The 19,920-nt window shown below is 39.1% G+C and overlaps 1 protein-coding gene across 14 annotated transcripts in view; it reads right to left on the bottom strand.

Annotated features, from left to right (window-relative positions):
• MCMDC2 (minichromosome maintenance domain containing 2) overlaps positions 1-18,967 on the bottom strand; it is a 79,070-nt gene extending 60,103 nt beyond the window's left edge. For 2 of the 14 annotated variants that reach the window (XM_055116619.2, XM_055116618.2), the window contains exons 1-9: positions 18,859-18,951; positions 15,435-15,616; positions 15,213-15,343; positions 15,083-15,142; positions 12,118-12,313; positions 10,975-11,097; positions 10,752-10,856; positions 8,689-8,814; positions 5,678-5,915 (exon numbers count right to left, since the gene is read on the bottom strand). In XM_055116619.2, coding sequence (XP_054972594.1) covers positions 5,678-5,915; positions 8,689-8,814; positions 10,752-10,856; positions 10,975-11,097; positions 12,118-12,313; positions 15,083-15,142; positions 15,213-15,343; positions 15,435-15,528 — 1,073 coding nt within the window. In that variant the 5' untranslated portion in view covers positions 15,529-15,616; positions 18,859-18,951. Of the gene's footprint in view, positions 1-5,677; positions 5,916-8,688; positions 8,815-10,751; positions 10,857-10,974; positions 11,098-12,117; positions 12,314-15,082; positions 15,143-15,212; positions 15,344-15,419; positions 15,617-18,858 lie in introns of all 14 variants that reach the window. The other 12 variants (XM_055116621.2, XM_055116625.2, XM_055116624.2 and 9 more) reach the window with 9 other exon arrangements.
• Between the last annotated feature and the right edge of the window lie 953 nt (positions 18,968-19,920).

The raw sequence follows: 19,920 nt of genomic DNA, 5'->3' as shown, positions 1-19,920 counted from the left end.
CCACAGACACAAGCCACCGTGCCTGGCTCAATTTTTTGTGTTTTTTGGAGAGACGGGTTTCACCATGTTGCCCAGGCTGGCCTTGAACTCCTGAGCTCAAATTATCCTCCTGCCTTGGCCTCCCCAAAAGCACTGGGATTACAGGCTTGAGCCACTGTGTCCAGCCAAATTTTTTTTTTCTCTTAAGAGACAGAGTCTCACTCTGTCATACAAGCTGGAATGCAATGATGCAGTCATAGCACACACAGCCTCAAACTCCTGGACTCATGCAATCCTGCCTGCTTAGTCTCCCAAGTAGCTGGAACTACAGGCATGAGGCACCTGCCTGTCTCATGGCAATTGTTGATATGTCATTTTGGTTTCTAACCTCTTTGCTAATTGCCTCAGTCTCTTCATATCCCAAATTTAAATTCTGAAAAAGGAATATGATTACCTTAGCTTAGCTTTCAAATCCTTGCCACAGAAATTACAGCTTCCTAGTGCAATCACCTATGATGAGTAGACATAGACATGTGACACAAAAGGGGGTGATACAAAAGTAGGCATAGACATGCAGTGCAAAAGAGTGAGATGTGGATAGGTAGATGGTATAAAATATGTCTAGCACATGTACTATTCTAAGGAATTTGGATGTTTGAAGATATATAAAATGAGAGAGAGAGAGTGATATTTAGAAAGAAACCTTTGCAAGCCTATAAGGAGTGGTTTTCAACCACAGCCTGCACTAACCTTACCTGGGGAGATTTAACAAATTCCAATGCCAAGTGCCACCCCAAACCACTTAAATTAGAAACTCTGGGGGTGAGACACAGTGATAAATATTTTTTAAAAGTTCTCCCAGGTGATTCTAATAGGCAGCTAGGCTGAGCACTTAGTGATATGGAACAATGAGCCTCAAATTTGGCTACACATTGGAACTGGCTAAGGAACTTTTAAAACTACTGATACACAGAAGGTCACAGAATACAAAGTCAAAATATAAAAATCAATTGTATTTCTATATATTCATAGCAAACAATTGAAAATGAAATTAAGAAAACACTACCATTTTAGTAGCATCAAAAATATCAAATATTTTTAGAACCAATTTAACAAAATATTTGCATGACCTTTATAAAAACATCACTGAGAGAAATTAAAGAAGACCTAAATAAATGGAGAGATATGCCACATTCATGGATTGGAAGACTCAATATTATTAAGATGTTAATTCTCCCCAAAATTGATTTACACGTTAAATACAGTTCCAATCAAAATACTCAAAGGCTTCTTTTTGGTTGGTATTAACATACTGATTTGGCTGGGCTCAGTGACCCACATCTGCAATCCCAGCACTTTGAGAGGCCAAGGCGGGAAGATCACTTGAGCCTGAGAGTGCAAGACCAGTCTAGGCAATATGGTAAGACCTCATCTCTACAAAAAACTAAAAAAATTAACCAGACGTGGTGGTTCACGCCTCTGTTCCCAGCTACTCAGCAGGCTGAGGTGGGTGGATCACTTGAACCCAAGAGTTTGAGGCTGCAGTGAGTCATGATTGTGCCACTGCACTCCAATTTGGGCAACAGACCGTGACCCTGTCTCAAAAATAAAAATAAACTGATTCTAAAATTTATTTAAAAATGCAAAGGATCTAAAATTTTTTTAATCTTTAAAATGAAGGATAAAGTTGCATTACCTGATTTCAAGACTGAACATAAAGCTACAATAATCAAGGGAGTGTAGTATTGGTATAAGTATAGAACAATAGATCAAAGTATTAGAAAAGAGAGTTCAAATAGATTTACATCCAGTTCAATTTTATACCCAGATTCTGCCTAGTTCAATTGAATTTGAACAATGGTATCAAAACAATTTAATGGGGAAAGGAAAATCTTTTCAACAATTAGTGTGGAAAAATTGGATAAATGCATAGGAAAAACATTAACTTTAACTCATACCTCCTACCAATCTCTGGGAGATTAAGGCAGGAGGATTGCTTGAGCCTGGAAGTTTGAGACCAGCCTAGCAAGACTTATCTCTACATAAATAAATAAATAGTAAACTAAAACTATAATGCTTCTAGAAGAAAACATTTAAAAACTCTTCATGACCTTGGGATAGACAAGGATTTCTTCTTCTTTTTTCTTTTTTGAGACAGGGTCTTGCTGTGTCGCCCAGGCCAGAGTGCAGTGGCACAGTCTCTGCTCACTGCAACCTCCGCCTCCCGGGTTCAAATGATTCTCCTGCCTCAGCCTCCCCAGTAGATGGGATTACAGGCACTCACCACTATGCCTGGCTAATTTTTTTTTTTTTTTTTTTGTATTTTTAGTGGAGACGGGGTTTCACCATGTTGGCCAGCCGGCCTCGAACTCCTGACTTCAGGTGATCCGCCCACCTCAGTCTCCCAAAGTGCTGGGGTTATAAACATGAGCCACTGCACCCAGCCAGACAAGGATTTCTTAAACAGAAGTCAGAAAACGCTAAGCATAAAAGTAAATAATAAATTGAATTTCATCAAAACTTAAAAAGCCTGCTCATCAAAGATACCTTTAGACAATTTTTAAAAAGCTTTATATCTGGAGAAAAATTTTATAATACATATATTTGGCAAAGGACATGCATCCAGAACAACTAAACTAACAAATGAACAAACACTTTATAAAAACAGACACTTCATAAAAAGAGATATATGAGTGGCCAATAAGCACATGAAAAAGAGTTCAAATCAATAGTCATCTCGGAAACGCAAATTAGAACAATGACGTATCATTTCATTCCCACTAGTATGGCTAAAATGCAAAGGGCTCACAACACCAAATGTTGATGAGGATGGAAACAAGAGGAACTCTTTACATTGTTGGTAGGAATGTAAAATGGTACAACCACTTTGGAAAACTGGCAGTTTCTTTCTTTTTTTTTTTTTGAGACTGAGTCTTGCTCTGTTGCCCAGGCTGGAGTGCAGTGGCACTATCTCGACTCACTGCAACCTCCACCTCCTGGGTTCAAGCAGTTCTCGTGCCTCAGCTTCCCAAGTGTAGCTGGGTCTACAGGCGCATGCCACCATGCCCAAATAATTTTTGTATTTTTATTAGAGATGGGGTTTCCCCACATTGGCTAGGTTGGTCTCAAATTCCTGACCTCAGGTGATCTGCCTGCCTCAGCCTCCCAAAGTGCTGAGATTACAGTCATGAGCCACTGCGCTCAGCTAACTGGCAGTTTCTTATAAAGTTATAGGCCAGGCACAGTGGCTCATGCCTGTAATCCCAGCACTATGGGAGGCCAAGGCGGGTGGATTACCTGAGGTCAGGAGTTCGAGACTAGCCCGGCCAATATGATAAAAACCCTATTTCTACTAAAAATACAAAAATTAGCCAGGTGTGGTGGCATGTGCCTGTAATCCCAGCTACTCGGGAGGCTGAAACAGGGGAATTGCTTGAACCCAGGAGGTGGAGGTGGCAGTGAGCCAAGATGGTGCCATTGCACTCCAGCCCGGGCAACAAGAGTGAAACTCCATCTCAAAAAAAAAAAAAAAAAAAGTTATACATATACCTTATGACCCAGCAATTCTTCTCCTAGGTATTTACCCAAGATAATGAAAATACGTGTCCACAAAAAGACTTGTGCAAGAATGTTTACAGCAGCTTTATTCATAATAGTCAAAACATGCAAAACCAAATGTCTTCCACTACGAGAATAGATAAATGAATTTTGGTACATTCGTATAATGAAATGCTACTCATCAACAGAAACAATGAACTACTGATGTACACAATTGGATCAATTCAAAAATATTTTGTTGAGTAAGAGAGACTAGACCCAAAAGAGGATGCACCCAGATATGATTTCATTATCTGAAGTTCAAGAACAGGAAAATTAATCTATGGTGACAGAGATCACCAGTGAAGATAGGAAATGATTGGAAGAGGGAAGGAGGGAAATTTCTGGGGTGATAGAAATGTTCTATATCTCATTGTGGTGGTGATTAAAGGAGTGTATGTTATTTGTCAAAACTCAATGTTTTTAGTGATGATAATAAGATCTGATTATTTCACTGTATGTAAATTTTACCTAAAAAGAAAAAAACAAACCAATCTCTCACACAGCCCCAAATATCATTTAAAAAGTCAAAAGGTTAATGGCAAACAGAAAAAGAAAGGCCTTAATTTACATGCATCACAAATCAATAATAAATAGATAAACAACATAATAAAAACAACAATGATCAAGAATGGGAGGTTCATAGAAAAATAATACATGTTTAATAAGTTTTATATGATGCAAAAATTATTTCCAATTAAATAAATGCAAATTAAAATAAAATACAATTTTCCACCTATCAGATTGCAATTTTTTTTTTTTTTTTGAGACGGAGTCTCGCTCTGTCACCCAGGCTGGAGTGCAGTGGTGCGATCTCGGCTCATTGCAACCTCCGCCTCCCGGGTTCTAGCAATTCTCCTGCCTCAGCCTCCTGAGTAGCTGGGACTACAGGCATGCGCCACCACACCTGGCTAATTTTTTGTATTTTTAGTAGAGACGGGGTTTCACGGTGTTAGCCAGGATGGTCTCGATCTCCTGACCTCATGATCCACCCACCTCAGCCTCCCAAAGTGCTGGGATTACAGGCCTGAGCCACCACGCCCAGCCCAGATTGCAAAATTTTAAAGTTGGATAATGAGGTGAGAGGATCGCTTGAGCCCAGGAGTTCAGCCTTAGCAACATAGGGAGACTTTGTTTATATAAAAAATTAAAAAATTAGCCCAGTGTAGTGGCGTGCGCCTCTAGTCACAGCTACTCAGGAGGCTGAGGCTGGAGGATCACTTGAGCCCAGGAGGTTGAGGCTGTTGTGAGCCATGATCATGCTACTGCATTCCAGCCTGGGTGACAGAGTGAGACCCTGTCTCAAAAAATAATGATAACAAAAATATAAGTTTGATAATATCCAGAGCTGGTGAGGCTGTGAGGAAAAAAATTCTGTCAGTAGAAGAATAAAGTGGTACAATCTTGGCATTTGGTACCATATTTACATCACCAGTGGCAATTTAATTTTAGCAAAACATAATCTGTTCAATTAAATTACTGTTAATTTCAATTTTATTTTTTTCTATTTTAAATTCATTTTGTAAATTTATTTTTTGCTTTGGAATTGCATACAAGATACTAAATAGGGAGCTTATTTCTAACTTTGTGAATATTTAAGCAAGTTTTAAGGAAAGGGTACTTGCTAGTGGGGAGCCACAAAATGCTAAGTAGAGGCTTACTCCAAAGTTAGGATGATGCTCCCCCCAAACAGTAATTATGGCACTTCTGACAGCCTTATCTGGATGCAGTGAGTCAATATTATTGATGGAATATTGAAGAAAAATAAGAAAATGGTTAGTTTGTTCCTTAGGGGGAAGATTATTCAAAACAAAGTACAGAAAGAGAATACAGAGCTAGGGAATAGGGGGAAAGGAAGGCTGGGAAGGATGCATTTATTTACAAAGGTCTGAGTGGGGAAATAGGTTGAAAATTGGAGTAATTCAACTTATCACTTATCAATTTATCTTTCAAAGGTTTTGAATTTTATTGATAAAGATTGATTTAAATACTTATACTGGCTCAGAAAAATTCTAAATATTCTTGTAATAATGCTCATGGAAAGGATGTATGCACATCTGTGACCAATTAATATTTGTAAAAATTCATGTCACATATATACCTGTCTATGAGTAGAGTATCACTTGTTATAATTAAAATATCCAGGCAATCTTCCAGTTCCTTGTTACGGTCAGTTGTCTGTACTAGACTCATCAACAAACAGAGCTTGAGCAAATTGTAAGTCCCAGGAGGGGTAATTTGTGATGCAAAGATATTGGCAAGTATTGCTGTAAACTTCCAGCATGAGCTGGAAGTTAAGGAGAGGAGACACCTGAAGTTGTCACTAATTCCTGAAGGAACTGAAAGTAAATATTAACATATATATTAGAAAGGGTTTTAAAACAAGGCAACATTATAGATATTTGACTCCCTTTATCTAAAATGTTATCAAATTATAGTTCTAATAATACCATATTCTTTTTTTTTTTGAGACAGGATCTTGTTATGTTTCCCAGGCTGGTCTTGAACCCCTGGCCTCAATTGATTCCCCTGCCTTGACCTCCCAAAGTGCTATGATTACAGGCCTGAGCCACCGTGCTTGGCCTTTAAATTCTTAGAATGATATTAAATTATGGTTCGAGGTCATGCTAGTTTACCATTTCTACCTCAGGGAACGTAATAGAAGGAAGAAGTCACCCCTTGTGTCCACATAGATTGGCTGTGGGTTGTAGGCAAATCCCTCATTCTTCTCCTTTTAAGATCTATGTGAGCAAACCAGATCGTGGAGTGCCTGCATTGCTGTGTTTGCTCCTATATTTCTATGTAGCACCTTCAGAGAGGAATAATAAGCAGAATGGGAAATATTTGAATGTTGCTGTTAAATAGAAAGATTTATATTCCACTACTTTGAAAGCGCTGTACTGTAGTATACTGTAAAATTCTAGATCTTCTCCATCCTCTCACTCTCCACCTCCTGAAAGGAATGAGTGATTTATCCAATTGGTAATTTGGGTGGAACAGCTGTGCGTGTATAACCTAGTCCCATTCTCCTTCTTTCTGGGCTGCCATCAAAAAGCAGTGATTTCCTCTAACTAATCCATGCCCATGGACTAAAAGAGGCCTACTTTAGTCCAGCTCTTGCCACATTTGGGTAGTTAAATACATCTCATTCTGGAGTTCAGCATAAGAAAGCACACTCTCCACCTACAGAAAAGTCATGTTCTGCTACCAAATCAATAAATTTTTAAACACTTAGCAGAAAAATATTTAAAAGATCACTAAACCCTCTATAATTCATCAGTGCTTTCTTTCTTTAACATTTTTGTTCTTTTAAGAAGCTTTTCTCTTCAAGTAAGTAGAAGTATTTAGAATCTACTTGCATTTAAATTCAACTTGGGTCTCTATTACTACTGATGATTATCCACAGTATGGAGGCTAAAGAAACTTCATCTTGGGCCAGGCGTGGTGGCTAATGCCTGTTATTCCAGCACTTTGGAAGGCCAAGGTGGGCGGATCATGAGGTCAGGAGTTTGAGACCAGCCTGGTCAACATGGTGAAACCCCATCTCTATTAAAAATACAAAAATTAGCTGGGCGTGGTGGTGAGCACCTGTAATCCCAGCCACTTGAGAGGCTGAGGCAGGAGAATCCCTTGAACTCTGGAGGTGGAGGTTGCAGTGAGCTGAGATTGCGTCACTGCACCCCAGCCTAGGTGACAGAGCAAGACTGTGTCTCAAAAAAACAAGAAAAGAAAAAAAAAGAAAAGAAACTTCATCTTGGAAGCTAATCTGCTATGTTGACTTCTGATAATCTGCGAAAGCTCGGAGATTTCCAGTTGATCTATTGTTCCTCATGCAAGAGCACATACTTACCATAAATCCTGCCCTTAGATCAATCAACCTTGATAAATTAATACTTACTGTAAATCCTGTCCTTAGATCAATTCCTATCCAATCCCTCTGAAGCATGTGTACTCTTTCCCTATCTAATTCCTGGGTCTGGGGGTAATAGCATGGAGATCTACCTGTCTTGTGGCTGCCCAAGATCATGCTTCTGTCCTTAAGTTCACCAGTAAAACCACCCTATAATGACAAGCTGGACTTGTCTGCCTCCTTTGTTTTCTCAGGTTCTTCTGCATTTGGGGATCACTTTGAATATATATAGCCCATTCAGGGAACATACGGATTACAAAAAAATCCAACTCTATTCAAGATTTAATCAGCCTTTTCTATATTTAGATACTTGTGAGCCAAGTTAAAAGAATAGGTCTGCTCTCCACTTTTGTTTACATAATGCTAACGCATGTTGGAGTTGTTAAAGGAAATTATCAGTAATAAAGGTGATATTTTGGTCCTCATCTGCCTTTATCTTATTTCTTGATTTGGTTCAGAATTCAGTTGAGGAAAAGGACGCTTTTTTTTTTTTTTGAGACGGAGTCTCTATCACTCAGGCTGGAATACAGTGGCACAATATTGCCTCACTGCAAACTCTGCCTCCCAGGTTCAACTGATTCTCCTGCCTCAGCCTCCCAAGTAGCTGGGATTACAGGCACCTGCCACCATGCCCAGCTACTTTTGTATTTTTAGTAGAGATGGGGTTTCACCATCTTGGCCAGGCTGGTCTTGAACTCCTGACCTCGTGATCCGCCTGCCTCAGCCTCCCACAGTGCTGGGATTACAGGTGTGAGCCACAGCGCCCAGCCAAGGATGCTACTTTATTAAGCTCTCCTTCTCAGACCACAACAGTTAATCCAGAATTGCCTTGGCTAGTGGTATAGAAAAATCCTTTGACTAATCTCTAACCTTGAAACATTTTTCTCATTATTAATTATTTAAAAAATTAAAATAAGGCTTAGCCCAAAGAAATAAGTCCTATATGCTAGAAAGTTTCCACAACATTATCCTGTTTTATTTCCTTCATGTACTTATTATCTGAAATTGTCTTTTGCTTACTTTATATGTATATTGACTGTCTGCCATGTGACTTAAGAGCAGAAACCTTGACTGTCCTGTTTACAACTGTATTCTTAGTGCTTAGAGGAATGCCTAGCACATAGGCAAACAATACTTATCTGCTGAACAAATAGATTTAAATTTAAATATTTGTTAATATATAATACTAAAATTTTCCTTACCTTTTGAATTACAAAAAGTTATGCTATTTGCTTCTATACAGACAGCAGTTTGTGAGGTTTTTACACAGGTTGGTATTCCAATAATTTTATATTCATTTCCTATATTCATTTTATTCACTGATTCATCTAAAATTATTAAAGACAGAAGAAAATGCATATTCACTAAATGAACTTTGTACATGAACATATGGTTCAAAGATCCAGAACTAGTAAAACAATTCAGTAGTTGAGTTAGGAGTATTTACTTTTGTTTAGGATAATATCCATATAGAGTGACACTAATAATATAAACTGATGCAATTTTATTGCTGATAAATTTTTATTCTTATGTGCTATGATGAATTAACTTCAAGAAGCATGTGATATAGCAACTAGACACTCTTCTATAATATGGTCAAAAGAAAATAAAATTATTCTATATAAGATGAAACATTTTTCTATTCAATGAAAAGGAATGTTAATAAAAATGACCTTATAAATGATAATTTTATTTGAGAGGAAAATAATTTTCCTGTCTACAATACCTGTAAGTACTTGTAAAAACATTATTTAACCTATAAAATATGTGGCTTTTTGTTTGTTTTTGAGACAAAGTCTCGCTCTGTTGCCCAGGCTGTAGTGCAGTGGCACAATCAGTTCACTGTAACCTCAAATTCTAGTGTTCAAGCAATCCTCTTGCCTCAGCCTCCTAAAGTGTTGGGATTACAGGTGTAAACCACCATGCCCAGCATGTAAGATATTCTTATCTGTACTTTATATATGAAGAAACTGAGAGGTTACATGGCTTGCACAAGGCTAAATAACTAGTAAGAAGCAGAACTGAAATTCACATTTAGGTTTGCCTATCCTCAAAGTCTGCCCTCTTGCATTATACTAGGTTCCTCTCTCATACCTAGAGCTTGGGCAACACTTTGGATGAGTTCAAAATTTATTTTAAAAAACACACTAAAAATTTTGATCCTCCATTCCACAGTTAGAAGTTGGTTGGTTGTAAAGCTATGAAAGAAAGGTTTACAGGGAGGAGCAAGGGTTAACTTATCTCTGTGAAGATCAGAGTGGTCTTCCTTTTTTTCTCTTTTCTCTCTAGCCCCAGAGAGCTGAACAATAACTCCAATATTTATGTAAGACACACACACAGAATAATAGGAGATCCCATTGTCTTAAAATAACTGTGACCCTGGGACTTAGCTCAGTGCTTGGGACACATTAGGTCCTAATATCATTTTAAGTGAGTGTTGTATGACTGAATGAATAATTGATAATATTAACTAAATATGACTCTTTTAAAACACTCAAGAATTAGAAGACTTGTGATTCTTAAGCTATAGAAGTAACATTTATAATTTATAAGCATAAACAAGTCAATTGCTTTTTTTCTTTTTTGAGACAGAGTCCCGTTCTGTCACGCAGGCTGGTGTGCAGTGGCACGATATTGGCTCACTGCAGCCTCTGCCTCCCGGGTTCAAGTGATTCTCCTGCCTCAGCCTCCCAAGTAGCTGGGATTACAGGCATCCGTCACCACGCCTGGCTAATTTTTGTATTTTTAGTAGAGATGGGGTTTCACCATGTTGGCCAGGCTGGTCTTGAACTCCTGACCTTAGGTGATTTACCCTCCTAGGCCTCTCAAAATGTTGGGATTACAGGTGTGAGCCACCGCGCCCGGCCAGCTTTTCATTTATTATTTTTATTTTGTTGTTATTATTATTTTTTTGAGACAGGGTGTCTCTCTGTTGCCCAGACTGGAGTGCAGTGGCACCATCATGGCTCACTGCAGCCTCCAACTCCTGGGCTTAGGCGATCCTCCCACCCTCCCACCTTAGCTTCCCAGGTAGCTAGGACTACAGACACATGCCACCACATCTAGCTAATTTTTTATTTTTTAATTTTTTGTAGAGATGGGGTCTCACCATATTGCTTAAGCTAGTCTCAAACTCCTGGCCTCAAGTGATCCTCCCACCTCAGCCTCCCAAAGTGTTGGGATTACAGGCATGAGCCAGCCACTGTGCCCAGCCAATTACATATTTATAGCAATTTTTTTTTTAGTTCAAACAGAATTCACTTACCTCTTAGGAAAATTGTAAGTGATTGAAACCTAAATGGCTGGTTGTTAGAATATCCTTGAAAAGCACGAAGTGCCTTTGTGGCAATTATTTCAACTATTTGTTTATCTTAAAGCAAAGAGGAAAAAAGAATTAGATATTAGAATATATATTCAATTTAATTTCCATATTGAAATATCAGACACTATTTTAAAAATTATAATTACAAAATATAAATGCATATTACCACCAAGTACTCTAAATTTTCTGTCTTCTTGAAGTGAAGATGCACATAGATTACACAAAAAGTCATTTCTTATCGTTGCAGATTCTGTAGCACCAGGCACATGCACTCTTATATATTGAAATCCTGAAAGAAAACAGTGGTAACATACATTTGCTTTCAGATTTAGCTGTCTATTTTGTTTCTTTTGTTGTTGTCATTTTTTAATTTTTAATTTTATATATTCTTTTTTCTTTTATTACTGACACAGATTGTAGCTATTACAGTCCTTTAAAATTAGTCTAATTCAAAACGGAATTAATTCAGTTTTGCACTTGGGTTCAGGGTAGTTCAATTAACAGTTAACAGCTGTTTTTTGCAAGGCACTGTGCTAAGGCACTGGCAATATGGATGCTTAAGCACACAATTTCTATATGTGGCAGTGAGAAACAGATAATTTCCACCTGTGGTATTCATTTGCAGAGTGTTCAGAGAGAAGAGAGGAGGGTCAATCAACCCAATTAGAGGTGGTGGGGATAATTTTGAAGTCCTGCAGAAGGACTAAACTGAAGTTAAGCCAAAGGGTTGAGAGAGGACATTAAACGTTTCACTCACAACGTCATGAAATAATGTGTGAGAGGAGCAAGTACTTCAGCAATATAGGTGCACTTGTTAAGATGGGGGTGGGGGAGAAAAGGAGAAAAAATGCATTTCAAGATTATGCAAAGTAAATATATAAACATTAGGAGACAAAATTTTTATTCAATTTTTTTCTATTTTGTGTTTTATAACTAATTGTAAATATGATTTAGGATTAAACAATAAATTGTTCCTTTTTTTTTTTTTTTTTTTAGGGTCACTCTTTGTCATCCAGGCTGGAGTATAGTGGCATGAACACAACTCACTGCAGCCCTGACCTCCCTGGCCCAAGCAATCCTCCCAACTCAGTGTCTTGAATAGCTGGGACTACAGGCATGTGCCACCATGCTGGGCTAATTTTTGTATTTTTTGTAGAGACGAGGTTTCTCCATGTTGCCCAGGCTGGTCTCAAACTCCTGAGCTCAGGTGATCCTCCCTCCTCAGCTTCCCAAAGTGCAGGGATTACAGGTGTGAGTCACCATGCCTAGCCAATTGCTTAATGCTTTGATTTTCCTATTTAACATTTACCTTTTGAAAGAGGGCATGCTTCATCTGAACAAAGAAATCTTGCCCCTTGTGTATACTTGGTTACAGTTGTCATTGCAATCACAATTCCTTGCATCACATAAAATCTCTGAGATGTATAATCAAGTGGAAACTCACAAAGATCAAGACCATAACTTGGCAGGGGAGGTAAATGTGTTAATTTCAGCACTATATTAATCTAATAAGAACATAAAAATGGTATTAATGAAAATTGCAAATCCAATTTGACTTGTATTACAATATAGTAAGTATATTATAGAGTAAGTCAAGTAATGATATGTTAATGTTCTTAGGAACCAAAATTTTAAGCATTAGAGAAACGACATTCAAGTATAAAATTAAAGAAGTAAAAATCCTGTAATCTAATATTTTAATTGAAAATAGCATTATGAACTTTAAATTTTTCCTTAAATATACACAATTTCTGACCATATCCACTGAAAAGACTTAAAAAACAATGTCAACCAGGGCCAGGCACGGTGGCTCACCCTGTAATCCCAGCACTTTGGGAGGCCAAGGCGGGCAGATCACGAGGTCAGGAGATCGAGACCATCCTGGCTAACATGGTGAAACCCCTTCTCTACTAAAAATACAAAAAATTAGCCGGGTGTGATGGCAGGCGCCTGTAGTCCCAGCTACTCGGGAGGCTGAGGCAGGAGAATGGCGTGAACCCGGGAGGCGGAGCTTGCAGTGAGCCGAGGTCGTGCCACTGCACTCCAGCCTGGGCGACAGAGTGAGACTCCAGCCTTGGTGACAGAGTGAGACTCCATCTCAAAATAAAATAAAATAAAATAAATAAATAAATAAAATAAAACAATGTCAACCAGGTAGCAAAGAAGCACGCCTAGTGCCCAGATTGTGATCTCTTGTTAAGTTATCATTTCTCACTAAAAGGAATCAGGATTCCTTGGGGGAAATGGCTGATTTCAGGCCTGGGATAGAAAATATAGCAGATGGACTTGGGGTATGGTCTAACAAATGGCCTGTGTCAAAAGGACATAGGAGCAACCTTGAAGGGACCCCCAATGACAAAAGGTAGGCTAATATGAGCATCAAAAGGAATGACAAAGATTCACTGAAACATACCGTATATATTTAAAAGTTCATGAGTTCCTTATATTTAAAAATGGAAACCCTCCCCCTCAAAAAAAATTGGCCATTATTGGAAGCTGCTAGATTTCAACTCATTACTCTTTATAAAGGCAAAGAATCAAACATTTACCCTGCCTTTCCTGTACAAATTGTATTTCAGAGTAACTAAATAGCTGATGAGAGAAAATTACTCTTACAGAAGAATTTCAGCTAATTCAGAAAGAATGCTAAAATTAGAAAAATTACAGTTTTGCATCTCCTAATGAAATAACAAATTCTAGGCAATGAACATCAATGGCTGCTAAAACCATTAGGTGAAAGTTGATGGGAAACTGTATAATGGAGAGATGAGAATGACATCACAGGAACCCACTAATCAATTGTGACACTGTTAAAAGTGCAACAATAGATACTATATCCTCCTGATATAGCACAATATGTAATACATTACACTATTATGTATTCTTGTCAAGTGATTTGAATCTGAATCTAAAAAGCCTTTACAGTCATCTTCTATTTTAGAAATATGAGGTTGGGAAATAAGATAAATAGCCCTACAAGGAAGCAATTAGACAAATCAAGATTATATAACGTAAGACCAATTAGTTTCTTCAAAAAGGTAATGGTCTAAAAAGGGAGGGAGAGGAAATGGCTCTAGATTGAAAGAGACTTAGTGAGATGTAAGAACCAATTATAATGTGTGAACCTTGTTTTGGCCCTGATTTGGAACAAACCTATTTTAAGATATTCTTGAAACAATTGGGCAAATTTAAATGTAAACTGGATATTAGATAATACCAAGGGAATTATTGTTACTTTTGTAGGGGTGATAACATTCTGGTTACATAACAAAAATGTCCATGGCCGGGCACAGTGGCTCACACCTGTAATCCCAGCACTTTGGGAGGCCAAGGCGGGTGGATCACCTGAGGTCGGGAGTTCGAGACCAGCCTGACCAACATGGAGAAGCCTCGTCTCTACTAAAAATACAAAATTAGCCAGGTGTGGTGGCATATGCCTGTAATCCCAGCTACTTGGGAGGCTGAGGCAGGAGAATTGCTTGAATCTGGGAGGTGGAGGTTGTGGTGAGTCAAGATCATGCCATTGCACTCCAGCCTGGGCAACAAGAGCAAAACTCCTTCTCAAAAAAAGAAAGAAGAAAAATGTCCATAATTTTTACAGGTTGATACTAAAGTATGTAGGGATAAAATAATAGAATATCTGGGATTTGCTTTAAAATAATTTAGAAAAAAATTGATGATGCAGGTATGAAAAAATATGACATTGAATCTGAGTTGAGTGGTAGATATATGAAGGTTCACTGTATTATTCCCTTTACTTCTGGGTATGTTTGAAAAGTTTTATTATAAAAGTGTTTAATGTTGGCCAGGCGCGGTGGCTCACGCCTGTAATCCCAGCACTCAGGGGGCCAATGTGGGCGGATCATGAGGTCAGGAGTTCGAGATCAGCCTGGCCAACATGGTGAAACCCTGTCTCTACTAAAAATACAAAAATTAGCTGAGCGTGGTGGCGGGCACCTGTAATCCCAGCTACTCGGGAGGCTGAGGCAGGAGGATTGTTTGAACCCGGGAGGCAGAGGTTGCAGTGAGCTGAGATTGTGCCACTGCACTCCAGCCTGGCGACAGAGCGAGACTCCATCTCAAAAAAAAAAGAAGTGTTTAATGTTATAAAGGATAATACAAGAAATAAAGATGCCTATGTAAGATATTCTATTGAATTTTGAAAAAAAGTAGTATCCTTTTAAATAAAAAGTCTATGAATATAAAAATATTTTTTTACAAGTCATCATGTAAATCTGTACCTGTTTGCTTAGTTAAATGTAACTAAAACTTACTTGCGTTTCAGTCTGCAATTGTCCAATTAATGAGAGAGTCTTAACAGCAATAAAACAGACCTGTGATTTCAAACAAAAAAAGTTACCAAAAATTCCATGTGGCATAAAATTATTTCTTTTTTTGACTTACTGATTGAAAGACTTCAGCAGCTTTTAAAGGTTGGTGTAAAATGTGATTTCCAAGCTCAGCATCTAATTCAACAACATCAGAGGGATTTATTAAAATTTTGAATCGATAGACAGCATAGCTTTGTTTTGAATCTATGAAAATATACAAATGTAAAAGTCAGGATAGCTATGTGTAGGAGTTTATTTGAAAGTTTTAAAAATAACTCACCTTTGCTGAACGTACCATTGTAGTACTTGCAATCATCTATAAACTTTTGGAGGCCTCCACTTCTGTCAAGATAGATGAGGGCCGCCTCTTTCATTTTTAGATTTGACATTTACTCCTGGTTAATATTTCTAATTGATTAAACCACAATTGTTGATAAAAGCTATAGATGGCGAAACTCATAGAAAGGATGTGAAAACCTAGAAATAAAATTAATTTTATTTTTGAAAATCTCTAATAAGACTTTACAAATTATTAAAGTTGACAGTGAACTAAAACTAGGCAAAATTTCCAACTTAAAAACATTCCTACCCAATGAAAACAAAATTTTTGTTTTCTTTTGCCAAATAACTTCTTTTTTTTTTTTTTTTTTTTTTTTTGAGATGGAGTCTCGCTCTGTTGCCCAGGCTGGAGTGCAGTGGCGCAATCTCAGCTCACTGCAACCTCCACCTCCCAGGTTCAGGCGATTCTCCTGCCTCAGCCTCCCAAGTAGCTGGGACTACAGGTGTGTGCCACCATGCCCGGCTAATTTTTTGTATTTTTAGTAGAGATGGGGTTTCATTGTGTTAGCCAGGATGGTCTTGATCTCCTGACCTCGTGATCCGCCGGCTTCAGCCTCCCAAAGTACTGGGATTACAGGTGTGAGCCATCGCGCCCAGCCCAAATAACATTTTTATCAAGACTGTTATGAGATCCTCCACAAGATCGAAAACTTAAAAACAGGAACCTCAAATGTCTCTTAACAGAGGTACTCCCAAAAATGTTTGTTGAGATAAACAATATCTGATGATGAGGGTCCTTTCCAGGTGTTGTTTAAAAAATGCAACTGGTAAAAGTTGTTTCATAAATTCAATCTAAGTAACAAAATATAGTAGAATTAGTATTAACCTGGGAAACCTGAGAACTTGGTTCTAGACCCAGCATTTCCTGGTTGCTATGGGGAAATCATCTGACCTCTCTTGGCTCAGTATCTATCTGTAGGAAAGGAAAGTGTTGTATCAGATGATTAAAGCCCCTTCCAATTTTAAATATTGTGTCAGTGCCCAACATAAAACATTAAACCACAGTAATGAGTAAAGAATGGAATATGTGAAATTCATTGAAAGACAGCAAATACTAATTGGAAACAATATATGTCAGTAGTTGTAACAGGTGCTAGAAATAAAATGATTAATAGGTGCTAAAAATAAAATGATTAAGATTGGATCCTGCCTTTCAAGAAGTTGCTAGGCAGAGACAGAGAAGTCAGAAATAATGACTAACACGTTATTCATTCATTACCAGGTTGTTGTTGTTGTTTTTTTTTTTGAGATGGAGTCCCAACTCTGTCGCCCAGGCTGGGGTACAGTGGCACTATCTTGGCTCACTCCAATCTCCACCCCCTGGGTTCAAACGATTCTCCTGCTTCAGTCTCTCAAGTAGCTGGGATTACAGGCATGTGTCACCCGGCCCAGCTAATTTTTGCATTTTTAGTAGAGACGGGGTTTCACCATGTTGGCCAGGTTGGTCTCGAACTCCTGACCTCAAGTGATCTGCCCGCCTTGGCCTCCCAAAGTGCTGGGATTACAGGCGTGAGCCACTGCACCCGGCCTCATTACCAAATATTTATTTGGCACCTACTATAGGTTGGATACTAGATTGTCCTAGGCACTTAAGGATACTAAGATGAGTAAAATGTTGTCCCTAGCCTTCAGAAAGAGTGCAGTGAGAGAAGACATATATGTAAACAGTTACATGGCAATTTAAGTGCTGTAACAGAAATATGAATATACCAGGTAGCATGAAAGGAACAACATATATGAAATATTTCACAAAATTTGGGGTCATCCTTGTATATGGGTCATAACATTTTCCATTATTTTAAGACATTTCCATTGAAGATGGTGGGGTCATAGGGAAGAAGCTATGAATTCTACTTTAAGGTGACATTTCATAGACGACTATTTCACTAATTGGAGGAGAGGTGAAGAGAAAGAGAAAGTGTTCCAGAGATGGAGGTCACCTTCCACCCCCATTATCAGTTTTACACTACTGGATCCACACACCCATTACGTGGAGTTCAGGCTACTTTCCAAAGAAAACCAATTAAGACTGTCCTTTTTGCTACAACATAAAAGTGAAACTTTAGCGTTTATTTCTCTGAGGCCATAAGTACAATGATCTCAAAATGCGTGTTGTGTTCAGAACATCACGTCTTTGCTGCACTAGAACATTAGGTTTCTGGGGTGGAATGAAGGGCGACTATTGGTAATTAAATGGTTGGGTGAGGCCAGATTATGTACGCTTTTGAAGATTATATAGGCAAAGGGAAGCCATCAAAGTTTTTTTAAGGGGGTTAGTATTATAGTCAGATTTTTTTTTTTTTTTTTTTTTGAGACAGGGTCTCACTATGTTGCCCAGGTTGGAGTTGCAGTGGCGTGATCTCGGCTTGCTGCAGCCTCTACCTCCCGGGCTCAAGCTATCCTCCCTTCTCAGCCTGGGACTATAGGCACATGCCACCACATCCAGATAATTTTTAATTTTTTTGTAGAGACGGAGTTTTACTGTGTTGCCCAGGCTGGTCTCCAACTCTTGGGTAGCTGTCTCATCCTCCCAAAGTGCTGGGATTACAGGTATGAGCCACTACGCCTAGCCCATAGTCAGATATTTATTTTGGAAACCTGTGCCTGCTGCCAATGTGGAAAGTAGGTTGGAATAGCGGGAGAGCTGATAATCAGTTTCTGCCTATTGGAATATTCCTACAAGTTGGATGGCCTGATCCAGGGCATTAGGAACGAAATGGAATGGAGGAGATCGATTCTAGAATTTTAAAGATTGCACACTGGACCTGGTGATCAGTCTACAATACGCAGAAGAGTAATCGAAAGCTAAGTGGGGTTTTAATATGGGTATGGGTGGATGCTGCTGCTCTAATGGAAATACAGAGCCCAAGGAGAAGTGTTAAGGACATGAGGCAAAGTTCCCTTGAGATATCCTGACTTTGAGGACTCTTGGGATTCCCTGATAGATGTAAGCAGGAGGGGGCCATAAATCAGGGCCTGGAGTTCTGTGGCATCAAAGGAGTTAGAGCTAAGTCTGGGTGTCACTGCGTAAAGCGGAGGCCCTGGGGAGTGGACGCGTTTTCACGGAGGCATATTAAGTCGGGAAAAGACATAGAAGCCTGTGGAAAAGCGTTAAGTGAGGGAACAGGGATAAAATTCTAACTCCCTGTGTTCCCTTAGTCTAACGAACACCGAATGTTGCTGCACGTGGAACAGGCGCGGATTCTGTCTTCTCTCCGTGCCCTGTCAGCACCGGGGATGAACTGGTGAGGGGAAGACTGCAGGAAAACACTTCACAACCAAAGCGGATGAAAGCGAGTCCAGACTCATGAGGACCCCTCCCACTGACAGCGGTGACCTCGAGTTAGTGGGACCCCAGCGCTGTAGTGCTTTGCACTCACCTTGACTCCCACCGAGCTTGGCGGTTGCTCTCCGCCTGCAGCCTAGGCGGAGCGGAGCCCTAGCGCGCATGCGCGCACTTCCCGGCCGTTGGCTGCGTGCGCGGGGCCTGTCGGGACCGCCCGCGCCCTCCGGTCAGCAGGGGAACTAGCCGGGCTTGTTCCCTTACGTTTTAATATCTTCACTCTTGCTCCCTCCCAGCGAAGCAGAGAAAAGATAGGTCTACGTTTGGTTTTTGTTGTTATCTCAGGCAAATGATGTTGATGTTTAAAAAATTTAAAACGCTGCTTCAGGGAATGCAAAATGTCTAGTCACTTTGGAAGACATTCCAGTATTCCCTCGAAGGACTCAACATAAAGTTACCCCACGATCCAGCAATTCCACTCTTAGGTATTTATAAATACACCCAAGAAAATTGAAAACATATGTTCACACAGAGACTTCTACACGAATGTTCATAGTATTATTCATAGTAGACCCAAAATGGAAACAATATGAATGCCCATCACTGATCAATGGATAACTGTGGTGTAAGCCATACAATGGAATGGTTTTGGCCATAAAACGTGATGAGGCACTAATACATGCTACAACATGGATGAACCTGGCAAACACTATGTAAGAAGCCAGACACAAAAGGCCATATGTTGTGTAATTTTGTTTATATGAAATGTCCAGAATAGGCGAATCCATAAGGAAAGAAAGCAGATTTGTGGTTGCCCAGAGGTTGGTTGAGAATGCAGAATGATTGCTAATGCGTATGGGATTTCTTGTTCTTTTTAAATTGTGGTAAAATATACATAAAATATACAATTTTAACCATCCTAAAGTGTAGTTACACTACCTACGTTCACACTGTGCACTCATCACCACTATCTGTAGAACTGTTTTCATTTTCCCAAACTGAAACTCCATACACATTAAACAACTCCCCATTCTTCTCTTCCTCATCCCCTGGCAACCATCAGTCTTTGCTTCCTTGAATTCGACTACTCCAGGTACCTCATGTAAATAGAATCATACAGTATGTGTCCATTTGTGATGGGCTTATTTCACTTTGCCAA

Source organism: Pan paniscus, chromosome 7 (genome assembly GCF_029289425.2).
Source record: "Pan paniscus chromosome 7, NHGRI_mPanPan1-v2.0_pri, whole genome shotgun sequence".
In the NCBI taxonomy this organism is placed as follows: Eukaryota; Metazoa; Chordata; class Mammalia; order Primates; family Hominidae; genus Pan; species Pan paniscus.
The sequence above is the reverse complement of the archived record's forward strand: the minus strand, read 5'-3'. Positions and strand labels throughout refer to the sequence as shown.